Genomic DNA, 18,560 nt, shown 5'->3' with positions numbered 1-18,560 from the left:
GCATCTTAATATTGTTTTCATTTGTCACACATTCTTGGAGAGTTCAGCTATACTTGAACAAGACACATGGTGACTGCCCATAGCTGTGCACCCCTAACGATACTGATGAGACATCAGGTAAAGTTTGAGATTTTTATGTTGCATTTTGACAAACACAAAGAGTATCATGGCACAGAGATTTTGGTAAATGTGATGTCATCACCAGAGGTTTTCCCATACACCTTTGCAGGAATTCCCAAAATGGTTGAACACATGTCAAGCACAGAAGGATTTCTTCAAAAAAAATCTCAAAAGTTGAGTATTTAAAGTTACGAAAGTGCTTTTTTATCACCCTAAACTGTAAAGTTGATAGCGGTGCAAGTGTATTAATGGTAAAAATAAGATTGACTTTTCATGTTGATAATGAGGATGTTATAATATATTGTTTGTTTATCAGTGGAGAAGAGACTGGTGAAAGTCTAGGATATAGAATTGTAGAATCAGCCAGAAAGTACGGCTCAGAGAAAAGTTCAAGTGACAGGAAGAAGAAGAAGAGAAGCTCAAGAGACAGATTACAGGATGACTCATCAACTCAGAAGAAGTCGTCTGATAGACATCGACAGGTAAGATTGGTCTGAAATTGTTAGGTAGATGTTGACCAGTAAAACTGGTCTGAGACATTACCTGGTATACCTCAACATACATGTAATGTAGATTTACTGTTTGTGTTTAGTGACAGGTCATGATATTGACAGGACTACTGCTTGTTTCTTCCCCTACTAGGTCACATCCATACAGAGTCACATCAAACGTCTTGCCAGGGCTTATGATGAAGAACCAAAGAGGAAAGTTGGCTGGAGTACCATAGCAGTACAAACAGATGATGGTACGTAGTCTTAACCCAGCACAGTAACTGACAACATAGAAAGTCTTCGTGGAGTTGACATTATGTAGTATTAGAAATTACATCATATTTTGAGTCAATGCAAAAATATTTGTAGCGAGTAAAGTATAAATCAAATACTAGTAGCCTCAGCTGCCTTTTAGCAAAGTGTTGTCTCTGGAACATGGTGACTATGCCAGAGTCTACTAAGTGTCCATTCTCGCAAGCCAGAGTACGTATTTCTACTAAAGCAACGAAATATGGCGAGTAGGTTTTGGACGTTGTTGTAAAAAGGCATGTGACTTACGACATTGCTAAGTGTCTGACATGCGAGTTAGCAATAATATCCCAGGGATATGATGGAAGAATTAGATACAGCAAGAGAGTGTCATTAGTTTTGTGCACACTACCAAAAGTAGCATCCTACAAAGTTTTGTTTTTTATACTTGCTCTGTATGTTAGGACACTAGAGCTCTCTAGCTTTCACCCTCTTGTACATAAAAAGATAGATGTTGAATTGATGTAGAATGTCCTGCTAGTTTTTGTATTATAGATGGCTGTTGGTATTGTGATCTAATGTATTTGATTTTGACTTTGACCATGACAGAGACACCAAGGTCCTGCAGACGAATGATTGACATGGGTGTTGGTGATCACAGTGTAGATGAAATGTTGAATAGTGTTGCTGAATCCACCCTGGAAAGAACTCCAGGTAAGAATATATTATGAATATATTATGCCCTCTTGTGGTGTAGCCTACAATGAACTCGACCTGTTAAATAAAGAACATTCTTTTGTGGTAGAGCCCAGCATTAGAATAGAACTAACTCAAATAAAATGAGCTTCTCATCAAATCTGCAGTGGACTGGTAGACCTGTCACATAAACAGCACCCTCTTGTGGCAAAGCTTTGTAGTAGATTAACTTTTCACATAAAGTGCGCCCTTTGTGGCATAGCATAGACAGGTGGTAAGTATAAACTCTACCTGAGTTCCACTGTCATTTTACTGGAGTTCCCCACCAACATTATGGTATACAGTATGGGAAACTATGCCAGTTTACCAGATTTTCCCTTTCTTGTTACTGGTGTTCCCAGTACTAGTAAAAACACTGGTAGAAGTGATATTTAGGGATGAAACAAAAGATATTTTCGTAATGAATTTTAATATACCAACACATACATGGTATAAGAATTGTAGCCTGATACTCTAGTATTAGTGATAGAAACAACCAATACTTACTTTGGATTTATTTCATTTTATTTTTTACTTGATAGTGAAAAGAAGAGATATTGCCACCTCACCACATATGGGTTTACACAAACTGGGTCGGTCAGTAGGTAAAACCAGCAGTAGACCAGAGAGTCCAAATATTAGCAGTTTAAAACAAAGACTTGGTTCTTTGCAACAACAGGTAATTCATTTCAGATTGTTCAAATTAAAGTGCCTTTACAGTCAAACAAAAATCATATGATTCAAAATCAAATCGTGTTTACCGTTGGACATGGCTGAAAACACCTTTTATTTTGGGCCATGGCAGAAGAAACACTGTTTTAATGAGTTCTATGTACATGTACAGACAAGTCTCTGTGGCTATGACATTTCTTAGGTATGTAGTTTAGCAATGAAGTGTGACATTTTCACTTAGAAAAGTAATATGAGATACAAAATTTCTAGCCAATTTTTTTACCACAAAATGACAGCCAAATAAAAAAAGTTGTTTGGTTCCGGTTACTCGACCACACCTAGTTTTTCACACAGACCCTAAACTTTTTTTTACGTATTTGAGAAAAATAATAATAAAATTGCGAAAATCATAAAGTCTCGCAAGAAATTGTGAGTGCAGAAACTGACATCAACTTAAAAAGAAAATATAAAACTTTTCTTCCAATCTATAATGGCTGTACATCTGATAGGAAGAAATGAACAACGCAGAGACCAATAGGAAAACAATGGAAAACCTGAACTAGACACTTACACATGAAAAAAAATATATAATGAAATAAAATAAAAAATCTACCTACCCCACCTATTTTATAAAATTGAATGTAATCGGAACCACACAATTATTTTTTTATGCCTTAATCAGATACAAAGACAGTTGTCTGTTATTCAAGATATTTTTGTCTGTGTGATACATAGATATGTTTTTAAACCATCCAGATCCATGAGTGTTGTGTATATGTCTTATTATATAACTACTCTGAGACATATTCACTTAGATATGTTGTTAAACCATTAATTATATGTTTGTGTCTTTCAGGTGACTGTTCTCAGAGATTCTAAGGCGTCCATACAGAGAACACTAAATGATGAAAGAGAAGCCAAAGAACAACTCCAGTCTGATTTCAATGTTTGTAACCAAAGATTGAAAATCAACAAACAGACAGTGCAGGTAAGTGGTGTAGAGTGTTCTCAGTGTATGAATTGTGTCAGGTTGTTTTAGTTGAATGGATCCACAATTATGGATATACCATGATACCATGATAGTCTTTTATCATTTCATCATTTTCGACATCTCCTCTCACAAACCCAATTACTTGTTTTGTTGTCTTTGCATCCTTGCTGCCAGAAAGTTTTTTGAAATTCTTCCATTTTGTGAATGCAAAATCTTGCCATTTTATGTGGCAAATCCTAGTCACTTTCGATAGTCTAAACTCACTTTTTCCTTTATGATAGCGTAATGCAGCGCTCCTGTATACTATTGCCCTATGGCAAATAGAAAACAAATAGTGCATCCTGTATGCAAATTAAGGGAAACTCGTCCATACCGTGTGACACAATCTAAGCCAATCAGTGAAGGGTATAAGAAAACAATGCATTATAATATCATATCTTGTAAATAGATATCAATATGTATAATTCATATCTTTTAACTTCACTAATGTTTGATTTGTAGAAACTGACCCAAGAGTTGGAGAACTGTCAAACACAGAAAGAATCTTTGGAACGCCAACTAGCTACTAAACTAGAGTTGTCACAGAGTACTGAGATTATGTATGGTAAACTACCCACAAGTAGTGGTAGTAGTAAACATACAGACACAGAGTACAAACAACTAGAAAGTAAACTAAAAGTAAGTTAACCACCAAGTACAGCTAGTAGTAAACATACAGTATCCATACCATATCAAACAGTATCTGTACCATATCAAACAGTATCTGTACCATATCAAACTGTATCGGTACCATATCAAACAGCATACATGCTGTATCAAACAGTATCTGTACCATATCAAACAGTATCTGTACAATATCAAATAGTATCTGTACCGTATCAAACAGTGTTCATACCATATTAAACAGTATATACGTCATATCAAACAGTATCCATACCATATCGAACAGTATACATGCCGTATCAAACTGTTTACATGCCATATGAAACAGTATCCATACCGTATCAGACAGTATCTGTACTGAAATGTTCAAACTATTTACATGCTGTATCAAACAGTATCTGTGCCATATCAAACCGTATCTGTACAGTATCAAACAGTAGCCATACCGTATCAAACAGTATCCATACCACCATATCAAACAGTATACATGCCGTATCAAGCAGTATCTCACAGTATCAATATGTTATCAAACCATACCCATGCATACCAGTTCCCATTTTTGACCTATACAATGATAACACAAGAATTGTATAGCATTCATACCATTACACTTTAATAATTCAAATTGATTTCAACATTTTTTGTCTTGTTTTCACTATTTAATAGAACTCACAAAGTGAAGTATCAAAACAAGCTGGTGTCATCAAAACTCTGAAAAGTGAGAATGAGAGTCAGACAGAACAGTTGAAAACATTACAAGAAAAGTAAGTATTCATTTTAACATTACCTGTCATTAAAACACTTCTAACTACATTGTATACTTTGAAAAATCAACAACAACACTGGTGTGTACATCAGACAAGTGTCTGCTAACATTCCTAGATGCAGATATAGTTATGGCATACATTATTCCTATGCTCTACCCTTTTTTGTTATGGAACATGTCACCTCCTGAAATCCAAAAATTTCCAACCAACCATTACAAATTTAAAGTAAACTCATTCTAGAGCTTTCTCACATTTATTGTACATCTAGTCAGTGCAATCAAATATTACACTTAGTGTATGTTGGTGTGTTGTACTTTTATTACATGATTTATTGATCAGTCGATTGATTGATTGATTGATTGATTGATTGATTGATTGATTGATTGATTGATTGATATTAAACTTAGTGTATTTTGGTGTGTTGTACTTTTTATTACATGATGAATTGATTGATTGATAAGTCAATTGATTGATTAATAGATTGATTGATTGATATTTTGGTGTGTTGTACTTTATATGAAGTGATTAATTGATTAGTCGATTGGTTGATTGATTGATCGATCAATCGATCAATCAGGAATATTCAGATTCAGTTTTGTAGACCCAATAACAAGTTTGTGGCCAGCCTGTTAACACCGACTAACTGTTGAACAGAGAGTGTCCTTGTCACCCAAATTACTTATCACCATGTTTTGTCATTCTACTCAATACATCGGGTTTTAATACTTAAAAACATGTTCTGTCATCAAATAACATTGGATTTCTTGCCATGGCTGTATGTGTCCTGTAATAGCATGTACCTTGTTTGTCATTTTTTATAACAGAATCAATCGACTAGAGAGAGACGTTTCACAGAAAAGATCATTAATTGAAGATTTGAGAGGCAAAGTGAAATCAACCCAGGAAGAGAAGAAAAATAATGCTGAAAGTATTGTAAGTATAAGCTGACATTGTACTAGGGTCATTTTCCAAATAACTGTTTGAAAGTCAAATTGAAATTCTAGTTTTGAATTACAGTATCCTCTCTGAAATTCCACAATTTTTTTTGTAAAATATGAGGCATTTCCTTTCTTTTCCCTTCAGCCAAAATTTCATTACCTAAAGTATGGTTTGATAATTTTTGTTGTTCATAGAAAGCGTTGGAAGACAAAATCAAATCACTGACAGATGGAAGTGATCAGAAGAAATCGTACACAGAATCGCTAAAGAAACGTGTGACAGCTCTGACCAAGGAAAAACATCATTATGAAGATCTTTATTTTACAACTAATACTGAACTAGAAAAGAAGGTAAGTTTAAAGTGACACAAGCTTGAGTTTGTAAGTTTTTTATTCAAGTGAAAATACTTCCATAAAACCTTGATTAAACTATTCCAGTATAATATTAATGTCTATACATGTCTTCTCTAACATTACAATTGTCTTCTGACATTGTTAGAATGGTTGATTGTATAGTAGGGGTTGTTTCCTGAACATTTTTCGATACGTATGATAAATTACGTCATTGGATCATTTATGGGTTATATCTTAATACCAGGTTTGAGTTTAGTCAATTACAAGTGATGGTTGGGTGTGCTTCAGTAAGTACAATATTGTGAGTACCTTTTAAATATGCAGCAAAAAGTACGCACAAATATGTATAAACTCAGCTTGTGCCCCTTTAACCATAACAAGTGTGCCCTCTATGTAAAGCAAGTTCAACATGCCACTGACCGACAGCAATGTCATGTCATGTGACCTACCAAAATATGATGTTCCTCTATCCCCCATACTCTGTGATAATAGTATGCCCTCTAAGCCAAGTTGATGTGTCACTGACAGACATCAATTTCTAGTGACCTACCAAAATTTGCTGGTCACTCCTATCTTCTTACTGTGTGTATGAGTCACAAGAAAACTTGGTTTGTGTCATTTGGACCCATAACTAGAAAAGAAGGTATACATAACCATACAACATACATTTACTAATGATTCAGTATGTTGATAATACTTCTTTGTAATGTCACATTATTGCCATTTTCAGTTGCCATGGAAATATATATTTTCCTGACACAATACCAGATATATTTCACAATATTAAGTAGCGTACACAAAAACAAATCTGTCAGTTTGCTAGGATATGGTGACTGATAAATTGTATTGTAATCACCTGACAATGTAGACTGTACATGTAATGCCTTGTAACGCTGCCCTCAACAGTCTTGATCTTTCTTGATGACAGGGGTTGGCCAATGCCTGACTCTGAGGGCGCACAAACACAAAACCTTACAGATTACTGACAATTGCTGTGTACTTTCTGTTCCTACAGACAAAACAGTTGATAGATGCCCAGAATAGAAGAACTGAAGCTGAGAACACGGCGGCAGAGTTAGAGACTGCAGCAGCACAACAATTGCATGGACTAGCTAGTAAAAGTGAATCAGCATTAGATTCTATTAAATCTAAGTTAAAGAAAGCACATGGCAGAATACAAGAACTCAACCAGTTTGTAAAGGTATGTATGATATCTTAGTTGTGCAAGTTGATGTTGTTTAATTTCTAGTCAAACCCAACCAGCTCTGAGCTGCTTTCAAACCAGACTACAGTAGTAGTGGTAATAGACTTAATACATGCCAACTGCTCAGCCTCCTCCAACAACCCTCATAGCAAATTCTGTCTCTGTTTTAATACTCTAGGTCTTGGCTGCAGAACTTCTCAACCAAGTACATGATGCGAGGGAACTAGTACGACAGGCTAAGAAATCTAAAGTGCAGAATGGAATGAGGAAAGGAGAGTCTAGAAATAAACTAGTTCACTCACTTGCATCCTCCATCTTGGATATGAGTGAAGCCGACATTGAAGACTTTATGAATTCAACAGATGGAACTTTACAAGAAGAAATGGTAAGTTGACTTTGATCAATGAATTTAATTGTAAACAAAAATTTGCAAGTACAAATGGTAAACAGAAAATACTTACTATTAGTCTTTGTTATGATTCTATGGTATGACCTATGACCTGTGACCTATGACCTAGCATTTGCACCAAATTCAACCTATGGTTTATAGTCACTTACGAGTAACATACATTTATATTATTGTGGCTAAGTCATTTCTGCTCTAAATATTTCTGTAGTAAATATTAATGTGTCAGCTAAAAGAACACTTTTTTTTGTTCCACACTTTGTTGAAGCTTTGATTTTCTTGAAGTTGTGAGAGCACATGTTTGCTTGTTTGTCTTAGTCCAGTCTTTACTCAATGAAGACTTCTGATACAATGTTCGTTTGGTTGCCACACAGACAACAGAAGCTTTAGACGAGCACCAGAAAGATGTGGAATGGAACCGACGCTGGCAAGCTGTGGTCAACTCCAAAGTTCCATTTGCTAAGGATCTGATGGAGATATTGATGGAGAAGGTCACGGAGAGAGATCAGCTGTTGTCAAAAGTAGAAACGACACCGACACCGAAGTCAACCAAACATTACCAACTTTAATATCATCGGGAAAAAAAGTTGAAGGAAAAACTTATCCAACTTTAACATCATTGGAATAAAGTTAAGGAAAGTGCCAATTGCTTACCTTGAATGTTTATACTCAGAGAGAAGTTGTATGAAATGTAATGACATACCATCTTGCCATGTACAACACCTGTACAATAACTGTATAGCGACTTTTTCAGATACAAAAAAAAAGTATTTCTAGTGCATGCTTTTTTGACCAAAGTCATACTAATATATTTTTTGTCTATTATATATTTGGAATGCAATATTGTGGGTAAACAAATCAACAATTACCATGACAACACCTTTGAGTTGATTCTGATTTCACAAAGACGTCTAATCTCAGATTATTTGATTTTTTTATCATGAAGTTGAGGGACCTTGCATCGTTTTTCTTCCCTAAACTGAAGGGGCTCTACAAGTAGTAATATGGAAGCACTTGTGACAAAACACTTAAAGTACTGTCTGATGATTTTATTTTATTTTTTACAGCATAATCCAGAAAAATATGGGATTGGGTAATAAAATTATATAGAATGAATTCAGATTTTATTCACTGCATAAAAATATCCAGGGTTGAAGGCTTAAATCAAATAATGATTCTCTCATAAAATTAATCACATGTGTGCCTATGAAAAAAAAAAATTTTTTTTAGTGATATAAATAAAATGATCAGATAACCAAATAACAAAAAGCTAGATACAAAAAAATAACTGAAATCTAACAATTTGTAAAGTTGGGATGATCCACAGGGTTAACAAATTATTTAAATGTTGTTTTGAAAAAACAATGATTTCAATGGACGAGTTCTTCATATGTATGTTGTGTATTTTGTTATTTATTTGTAAATTTTGGTGCTGTATTAAATTTGTCCAGTTGTAATCAATATTCCTAATAAAATATCCAATATTCTTCTAAATGTGAATTGATTGTCTAGAGTTTTTGTACCCTGAAATAATAACTTGGAATGAAATCCAAATGTTGTGATGATGTAGTGGCCATGTATGACATGCGCCCTCAATGTATATAACAAAACTTCTTTTGTTTTGTTCTCAACCACAATACCCTTGTTAATAAATTGTGTAACTATCCACCTAAAATGATCTACATACTTGAAATAACTAGCAGTTAACTTGAATTGATTATCAGGGATGTGCATTGAACAAAGAAATGGAAGTCATTGCGAATTTAATTTCTATGCACCATGGGTATAAATTTATCCTGTACATGTATCTCCATAACGAGGTACTTATAAGTAAATGAACCAAATTACATGTAGTATTACTAGTATTACCTTTTTTTCCCTTTTCTTGGAACTACAATAATTATCTCTCCATGTCTAGTGTAGTGTGTCTCTTGTGTGACGTGACATGCCAGGGTGGCATTTTGATAATTGGATGTAGACATATAAAGACTTATCAAATTAGATCCACATACCTGATAAAATATTAACCCTTTAATGACTTGGTTTCTGTATAGCTCTACGTCATCACACTCTAAATATAGGATGTCAGGCTTTACATGTTCAAATGACTTGCAATAACATAGAGCAAGTTCATGTTTGCGAAAAAAGTTTTCTGTCTTTTTTTTGCAAGTAATGAGTTACAAATACAGACTTAGTGTATTGTTTGGTGGAGGACTTAGTGTTTTATTTTGAGGAGAAAACAATTGTATTTTAAATTAAAATCTACTTCCCATTTCTCTAATCCCACTTAATGAAAAAACTATCAGACTGACAGGGTTACAAATGATTGATGATGCATGGTTTTTTATCCTGAAATTCTGATATATACACTATTGTCAGCAATGCTGTAATTCAAGAAGTCATTATGACCTGGATTTCAATCCAAGATTCTTGCATTAGCGAGTACTCTGCCAAGCAAACATTCCCTTATGTTCGGTGTTGCCCTCTCTCATGCTAATAAAGCATATGTCAGATCTTCAGTACATGCTTTATCACTAGCATATTGCACACAGTCTAAATTTACATATCCTGCCATATCTTACCAAAGATGGAATCATATTGCTATATTTAATATGCCATCATCTTGTCTTGAGACAAAATATTGTTCAGTGAAATCTAGATGCCCCTAGTAGTGCCCCCTTAATATAATAATCAGCCCAGCACTTTATAGAGACGATTTTTTTTTATACCATATCTTCATAAAAATCATACTTTGTAATAGTGATAATTTCTAAAACCTAATTTGCATATCAATTGGATTTTACCTGAACTAGATAATGCAAATGATATCTGTGCCAAGTATTATACTCGTTATAGCCTTTGTAAACGAAAACTCAGTGGCAAACAGCTGGATTTTTTGTAATATCATAGATCATTTTACTGTAATTACCGGTAACCAGATTTTCATACCAAAACGTTTATCATCTCGTATTGCAGTGTTTATATCAGATATATTTCATTTAATAGATGTATTATATATAACATTCAATTTACAAAAAGTTGTGTGTAATTCTGTTCTATAATGAGTTTGTCAGTGTATATAATTTGTCTGTATAATAGAGGTTTAATAATGTATGCTTCAATTAAAAGGTTTTTTTTTCTGTTTTATTACTGTTGTGTGTTTGTAGAATTCGATCAGTAATATATTTCATGTGAAGGGTCTTTTGATCGGTGGTGACTATTTTTAGATATAATTATTAGCAAAATAACCGTTGATTCAGGACTATTGTACGTTTGAAAATCATGCAGCTGTACATTGAGTGTTTGATGTCGTATAATCTGATCTTAATGGTAGTGTAACATTTCCTTCGGAAGGGTCGTATGTTCTGTTCTATGAATGTTCGATGCTGTATAATGTCGGTATTCCATTACATTTTGATGAGTTGTATGTTCACTTATAAAGGCTGTAATGGATTGTATGCTCCCCAGGGAGTTCAGGAAGTGTAAAGGGCTGTTTTGCCGATTCAGATCCAAGCAGGGGTAATAATTGTAAAGCGCTTTGAGCGCAGAGTGGGACAGCACTATATGAAAACTAACATTATTATTATTATCATTATTCTGTTCTGTTATACTATGTGTTTATATGCGGTATAATTTGACCATAATGGCAGTATAACTGCAGTCATTAAATGTTCTGTGTATCATTTTGTCCATAATAACTGACAAGCTGTTCACATAGAAGGGTCGTATATTCTGTAACAGTTTTATGAGTGTTCGGTGCCGTTTAATAACAATACATTTCATTTACAATTAAAATCACAAGACCTGCAACAATTAACATGCCATTTTTGTTGAACCAGGCAACATTTTGTTACAGGGTTGATGACTTTCTTTGTAATGTTCTATGTCCATATCATTGAGCTATAAATAACATTACATTTTTGAAAACTATAAATTCTAAACAATGATATTTTCCACACAGTTCATCCATACATCCAAACCATACACTTTCACAGACATATAAGTCTCTACAATTCTGTTCTATTTTTTATTAATAATTTTTTTTTTATTTTCTCGTGAACAATAAAACTAATATACAAAACCAAGACTAAAACCAGTGTTGGTGTTTTTGTAATATATCTGTATAAACATAATATATCGTATGACAGCACATATAACATGGTAACATGTGAAGTGAAGTGAAGATAAGAGAGATAATCGTGAAGAATGGTTAGTAGACAAATGAGTAATTTCAAATAATGGAATTTCAAAGTAAGTACATCCTTGGCAGTCATAATTATTGGACAGTGCCTTCCTTAAGAATTTCATTTTTTGTTGTTGAATGTTTAATCAAAAGATTGACCAAAATATATCACTGTAAAATTTATCTAGTGGAATATTACATACATGTAATTTTGTGTAGTTTTTTCTTCAAACAGAAAGTAGTAAACACTATCTTGTGTGTGTGTGTGTGTGTGTGTGTGTGTGTGTGTGTGTGTGTGTGTGTGTGTGTGTGTATGTATGTATGTATGTGTGCATGTATGTATGTATGTATGTATATGTATGTATATGTGTGTATGTATGTATGTATGTATGTATATATGTATATATATATGTGTGTATCTGTATATATATATATATATATATATATATATATATATATATATGTATGTATGTGTGTATACTGTATGTATGTATGTGTATGTGTGTATGTATGTATGTATGTATGTATGTATGTATGTATGTATGTATGTGTGTACTGTACATATGTATGTATGTATGTATGTATGTATGTATGTATGTATGTATGTATGTACCGGTATGTATGTATGTATGTATGTATGTATGTATGTATGTATGTATGTATGTATGTATGTATGTATGTATGTATGTATGTATGTATGTATGTATGTATGTATGTATGTATGTATGTATGTATGTATGTATGTATGTATGTATGTATGTATGTATGTATGTATGTATGTATGTATGTACATGTATGTATGTATGTGTGTATGTGTGTGTATGTATGTATGTATGTATGTGTGTGTATGTATGTATGTATGTATGTATGTATGTATGTATGTATGTATGTATGTATGTATGCATGCATGTATGTACCGGTATGTATGTATGTATGTATGTATGTATGTATGTATGTATGTATGTATGTATGTATGTATGTATGTATGTGTGTATGTGTGTGTATGTATGTATGTGAACATAAATTTACACCAAATACTTTCAATTGTTGGTGTTTTGGCAATTACAGTACATTCATACAATTGTCTTCTTTTAAGTTTGGCAGTATTCTATATATATAGTGTCAATCTATATACGTTTTAACAAACCTGACAGGGTTTCATCTAACAATTAATTTACACATTTCTTATAAAATATTGCATGATTGTCTGAAAGTACAGAAGCAAACTCAACGTACTGTACACTTTAAAAATATTATTATAATATTAAGTTTATTTTCCCCCACCCATGATAAGTACACAAAATGAGCAAGGTATGGACATGCAGATGCTTTTTTTAATGATGGTGAAAAACCTTTGTAAACAGAGAAATGAATGATTTCATTTTTTTCACCCATTCAAGGAAAACTTAACTACATGATATATGGGGATCATATGAGAGATGGGTAGAATTACAAGTAACATAGGGGGTCTTTTCAAGCCACGTCAGTTATACAAGTAGAAATACAAGTAACATGGGGGGTCTTACATACCAAGTCAGACAACAGAAGTTGGGGAGTCTTTTGCCAACTATCTATGGTCAGACACAAGTAGAAATACAAATAACATAGGGGGTCCTGTTATAAAAAGTCAGACATACAAGTGACATAAGGGGGCTTGTTCAGACTCCAAGGAAAGTATTAAGGATGATTGCACAATGTCGCACAAACTCAATAAATGGACTTTGTTTAGGACAAAACCCCTCCCCCTCCCCCCTAAGCAAACATTCACAGGTGCGCGTCGACATATTTATATATGATGTAAACCATGATAAAAATTGTAGCAGCCATGCCACTACAATCAATGCAATTTACAAACATGATGTAAACACTTTAAAATAGTACTGGGAACCCAGATGAGCATCTCAGTAGTAAATACAGAACCTGTTATCATTGAAGGGTTAAAAGTTGTCAAAATAAATTGGTTACAATTAGAAGTGTGAAAATGCATCATCGTAAACCACAGCCTCTTTTACGGCACCATCCAAGGCACGCCGCCGAAGAAATAACAGCTCTGGTTTGCGAGAATGGTGAAAATGAAGTTCAGCAATCACATTGACCCAGACTCCCCCCCCCCCCCCCAACAAAAAAAAAACAAAAAAAAAACAAAAAAACCAACAACAACAAAATACAAAAAACAAAAAAACGTGCAAAAAACCCTGAAAGATGTTCATTTATTGGGCATGTGTGACATTGTACGATCATCCAGGCTAAGGGTATACGTACATGATGTCGGAAATATTTTAAGATCAAATGAAGAGCAATATGTTGGGGACTTCTATATTGATACCCTTTGAAGTCAAAGTTTCTGAATATGAAGGAAATATGGGTACAGTAACATTGCAGGCCAAATTAATTGTATGGTAATGTGCATGTGGTCTTATGTTTTTTTCACAAGAGAACTGGTGACATGGATATACCACTGCTGAGTGTCAGAACATGATGATCTCATGATACGCTACAAGCTGGTTTTCAACATTCTTGTTTTCAGTACTGTGGAAAGTGAGTGACCACATGATACTATTAACAATATCTTATCCTAGGGAGTTTCATTAGCTGTGTTTATTCATAGAAGTGTGCTTTTTCACAGTCATAGAAAAGACAGATTTGCATCAAAATCTTTGGTGTTCCCTTTTTACTAACCAAATGTCTACTGTTTCATGTAAACCATTACCTCATGCCATGGAAATGATACGCATATATACTTGTGAATCTGTGGTGTCAACCAAGGACATTGGAGATTGAGTCTCAATGTCTATGCGCCAACATAAATCTTGTTTGTGTGTGAGACACTACATTGTAACTGTAATAATATTCCATGCTTTATTTCACACGCATTGCAAATCTGTCTCATCTTGACTTGTCAATGAATAGTATAGTCCGCACCACCACTCCCTATGTGGGAAGAGAATGTATATCGAAGCCTGCCCCCTTGTGGTCAGAAGATGACTCTGTCTATGTCTACTGTCTATGTCTGTTTTTCGAACATCTGAGAGTTTGTTGTAACATCAAGTAAAGTGCTGAATATGGGGGGGGGGGGGGGGGGGGGGGGTTGCCAGAATATTTTCAGTATTTTTAAAGTGACCACGTAGATGGGCACTGGGTATTTATTTTGGATTTTTTTAATTGACAAAACAACTCTAACATGTTTTTCTACTTGAAAAGATAACAAGAAACGACATATTAAAGTCCATGTTTGTAACTCAATAAATTGTGAAAAAACTGAAAAATTTGTAAAAAGTCTGTTATTGTACATACAGGAAGTTGCATGTAAAGAAACTACATGAGCAGAATTAATCAAACTCCATATGGTGACATTTCAATATATGGGAGCAACAACAGATGTACGCATGCACAGGATGATGTAGCGATAACGTTTGTGTACACAATTTATTTACAAATCACTTCCTGTATGTATGTATGTATGTATGTATGTATGTATGTATGTATGTATGTATGTATGCATGCATGTATGTATGTATGTATGTATGTATGTATGTATGTATGTATGGATGTATGTGTGTGTGCATGTATGTATGTATGTATGTATGTATGTATGTATGTATGTATCATATCATATGTATGTATGTATGTGTATGTATGTATGTATGTATGTATGTATGTATGTATGTATGTATGTAAGAATCCAATACTTGCCATGTGATATGTTTTTAGAACCAAATTACTTTAAGTTTACTAAGTTTATGAGATCAACCGATTCAAATATTTTGTTTAAACTCTGCAATTTTGTACATAAAGCAATCAGGCTTAGAGATAAGGTATGTTTGACGTGATTGCTTCCATTATCATTTGATTGTATATATCGATTTTCAGTGAATTTCTCTCAGAACGATTGTATTTTCAGAGTCTTTCACATTGTATTTATCTTTTCAATTGTTTTTGTTAATACCACTTTTTTTCTGATGCATCCACCTTTGCATTTGGGCCGGTGGCCATGAAACGCAAATAAAACCTACTACTATATGTATGTATGTATGTATGTATGTGTGTATGTATGTATGTATGTATGTGTGTATGTATGTATGTATGTATGTATGTACAATAACAAACTTTTTACACATTTTTAGTTTTGTAATTTTGACTTACAAACACAGACTTGGTATTTTTGTTTTTCAAGTATAAAATATACATTAGTTGTTTTGTTTATTGAAAAAAAAATTTCTCATCCATATGGCCACTTTAAATGCCTGCCTAGCTAAGAGTACACAAGTTTCTGGACGTCTACCCAAGTATTGGGAGATAATTTCAACTCTGCCATCATCCTATCTATCTAAGGGTTAGTATATATATGTCTATTTATTTGTATGAAAACTTTTGTTGAAAATTTTAGGAGGTATTTGTATATGTATGTCTAAATGTAAACAAAATTTGATTCTTGAAGTATGAATTGGCCTGATATTTATACTCTCAAACCTTTCTAAAACTTTCCAAAACACAACATGACATACGGACGGACGGACGAGTCTACATGTAAGGCTCTATTGAAGGCACTGCTGATTCTAAACTGCCTTCATAGTAAAAAGAAAATGACAAAACTCTAAAATATTTCCAAAAAAGTGATCAAGGTATACACATTCAAATAGTAAATGGCATTTATGTGCAGCTCATCATGTATAGCGATAAAAGTTGAAAAATTCATTAGAATTATTATCGTCCAGACACTTTTATATTTCATAGGTAACATTTCATAAGCTCTTAAAATTATTTGTGAAGATTGGCAAAGTTTGATGACATTCCACAAATGCCACACATCTATAATCTTTGTCACCCATCCAATAGTCCTATCTATCACCCCTTTATTGTCCCCTGGTTTGGTACATTCCTATTGTTTATTGGAACACATCATTGAAAAGCAGGGGGTGTTGTGATTATCTGTTTGATAACCCGACGTAACCCATTGTTTTCATTATGGAAGAACTACATGTAACTGAGATTTTGAAGTTCCTGGTGCTGAGAAACTCGGTGAGTATTAACTTGAGCGACTTAAAAAGTTCTGTGTAATTTACTTCTTAACATATTTGTAACATCAAACACAGACTTCAACTCAATATATTTCTCTAATATCTGGGTATTGTTACAATACAACTCATTTTGGCACATAGGGAAGTTGTCACATTCCTGCAAATAGAATCCATCTCAATTAAGTCACCACTAAAAATCCATCTGAGGCCTTGTACAACCTTCTTGATTCCAAAGGTCTCAAAACCAAGTACCAACTGTTCAACTTGCATCAGATCTTCTAAAAAGGTCTTCTCCTTGATTCTCCTCACACTTTGGTATCATATATCTTCAACTGCTGTTAACTCTCCTCTCATTATCTTGATTGAGTGTACTTTGAACACAACAGTACAATCCGAGACTTCAAATTCCAGATGGTCTTGTAACTGACATTGATCGATTAAACCCAATAGCACTTGGTGATACCCATGCTGTGATATCCTTTGGTAGCTGTTGATACCCAGTGATACCCAATGGCAACTGTTGATACCCAGTGATACCCAATGGCAACTGTTGATACCCAGTGATTCCCTTTGGTAGCTGTTGATACCCAGTGATATCCAATGGTATCTGTTGATACCCAGTGATACCCAATGGCAACTGTTGATACCCAGTGATACCCAATGGCAACTGTTGATACCCAGTGATTCCCTTTGGTAGCTGTTGATACCCAGTGATATCCAATGGTAGCTGTTGATACCCAGTGATATCCAATGGTATCTGTTGATACCCAGTGATACCCAATGGCAACTGTTGATACCCAGTGATACCCAATGGCAACTGTTGATACCCAGTGATTCCCTTTGGTAGCTGTTGCTGTCACTGATACCCAGTGATACCCAATGGCAACTGTTGATACCCAGTGATATCCAATGGCAACTGTTGATACCCAGTGATTCCCTTTGGTAGCTGTTGCTGTCACTGATACCCAGGAAACCCAATGGCAACTGTTGATACCCAGTGATACCCAATGGCAACTGTTGATACCCAGTGATACCCAACGGCAACTGTTGATACCCAGTGATATCCAATGGCAACTGTTGATACCCAGTGATACCCAATGGTATCTGTTGATACCCAGTGATTCCCTTTGGTAGCTGTTGATACCCAGTGATACCCAATGGCAACTGTTGATACCCAGTGATATCCAATGGTATCTGTTGATACCCAGTGATACCCAATGGCAACTGTTGATACCCAGTGATACCCAATGGCAACTGTTGATACCCAGTGATTCCCTTTGGTAGCTGTTGCTGTCACTGATACCCAGTGATATCCAATGGCAACTGTTGATACCCAGTGATACCCAATGGCAACTGTTGATACCCAGTGATTCCCTTTGGTAGCTGTTGCTGTCACTGATACCCAGTGATACCCAATGGCAACTGTTGATACCCAGTGATACCCAATGGCAACTGTTGATACCCAGTGATTCCCTTTGGTAGCTGTTGCTGTCACTGATACCCAGTGATACCCAATGGCAACTGTTGATACCCAGTGATATTCAATGGCAACTGTTGATACCCAGGAAACCTGATGGCAACTGCTGATAGTCCATGGCCAATGATACCCAATGGTGACTGGCAGTATTATCCAACAGCAACACTGGTAACACCCAATGGTACTTGGTGACACCCAATAGAAAATGATGATACTTATGCAGCAATACCCTTTGGCAACTTCAGGTGATACCCTTTGGCAACTGTTGATACCCAGTGATACCCATGGCAAC

At 34.6% G+C, this 18,560-nt stretch overlaps 1 protein-coding gene across 1 annotated transcript in view; it reads left to right on the top strand.

Annotated features, from left to right (window-relative positions):
- LOC144442919 (centlein-like) overlaps window positions 1-8,787 on the top strand; it is a 49,036-nt gene extending 40,249 nt beyond the window's left edge. Inside the window, exons 23-34 of the mRNA XM_078132293.1 lie at window positions 437-602; window positions 763-865; window positions 1,470-1,574; window positions 2,138-2,274; window positions 3,124-3,255; window positions 3,760-3,936; window positions 4,588-4,685; window positions 5,513-5,621; window positions 5,822-5,977; window positions 6,996-7,181; window positions 7,363-7,569; window positions 7,965-8,787. Of these exons, the coding sequence (XP_077988419.1) occupies window positions 437-602; window positions 763-865; window positions 1,470-1,574; window positions 2,138-2,274; window positions 3,124-3,255; window positions 3,760-3,936; window positions 4,588-4,685; window positions 5,513-5,621; window positions 5,822-5,977; window positions 6,996-7,181; window positions 7,363-7,569; window positions 7,965-8,159 (1,771 nt within the window). The 3' untranslated portion in view covers window positions 8,160-8,787. The remainder of the gene's footprint in view (window positions 1-436; window positions 603-762; window positions 866-1,469; window positions 1,575-2,137; window positions 2,275-3,123; window positions 3,256-3,759; window positions 3,937-4,587; window positions 4,686-5,512; window positions 5,622-5,821; window positions 5,978-6,995; window positions 7,182-7,362; window positions 7,570-7,964) is intronic.
- The last annotated feature ends 9,773 nt before the right edge of the window (window positions 8,788-18,560 follow it).

The sequence above is a fragment of the Glandiceps talaboti genome, chromosome 12 (genome assembly GCF_964340395.1).
Source record: "Glandiceps talaboti chromosome 12, keGlaTala1.1, whole genome shotgun sequence".
Classification (NCBI taxonomy): Eukaryota; Metazoa; Hemichordata; class Enteropneusta; family Spengelidae; genus Glandiceps; species Glandiceps talaboti.
This window is presented reverse-complemented; position numbering and strand designations above follow the sequence as displayed.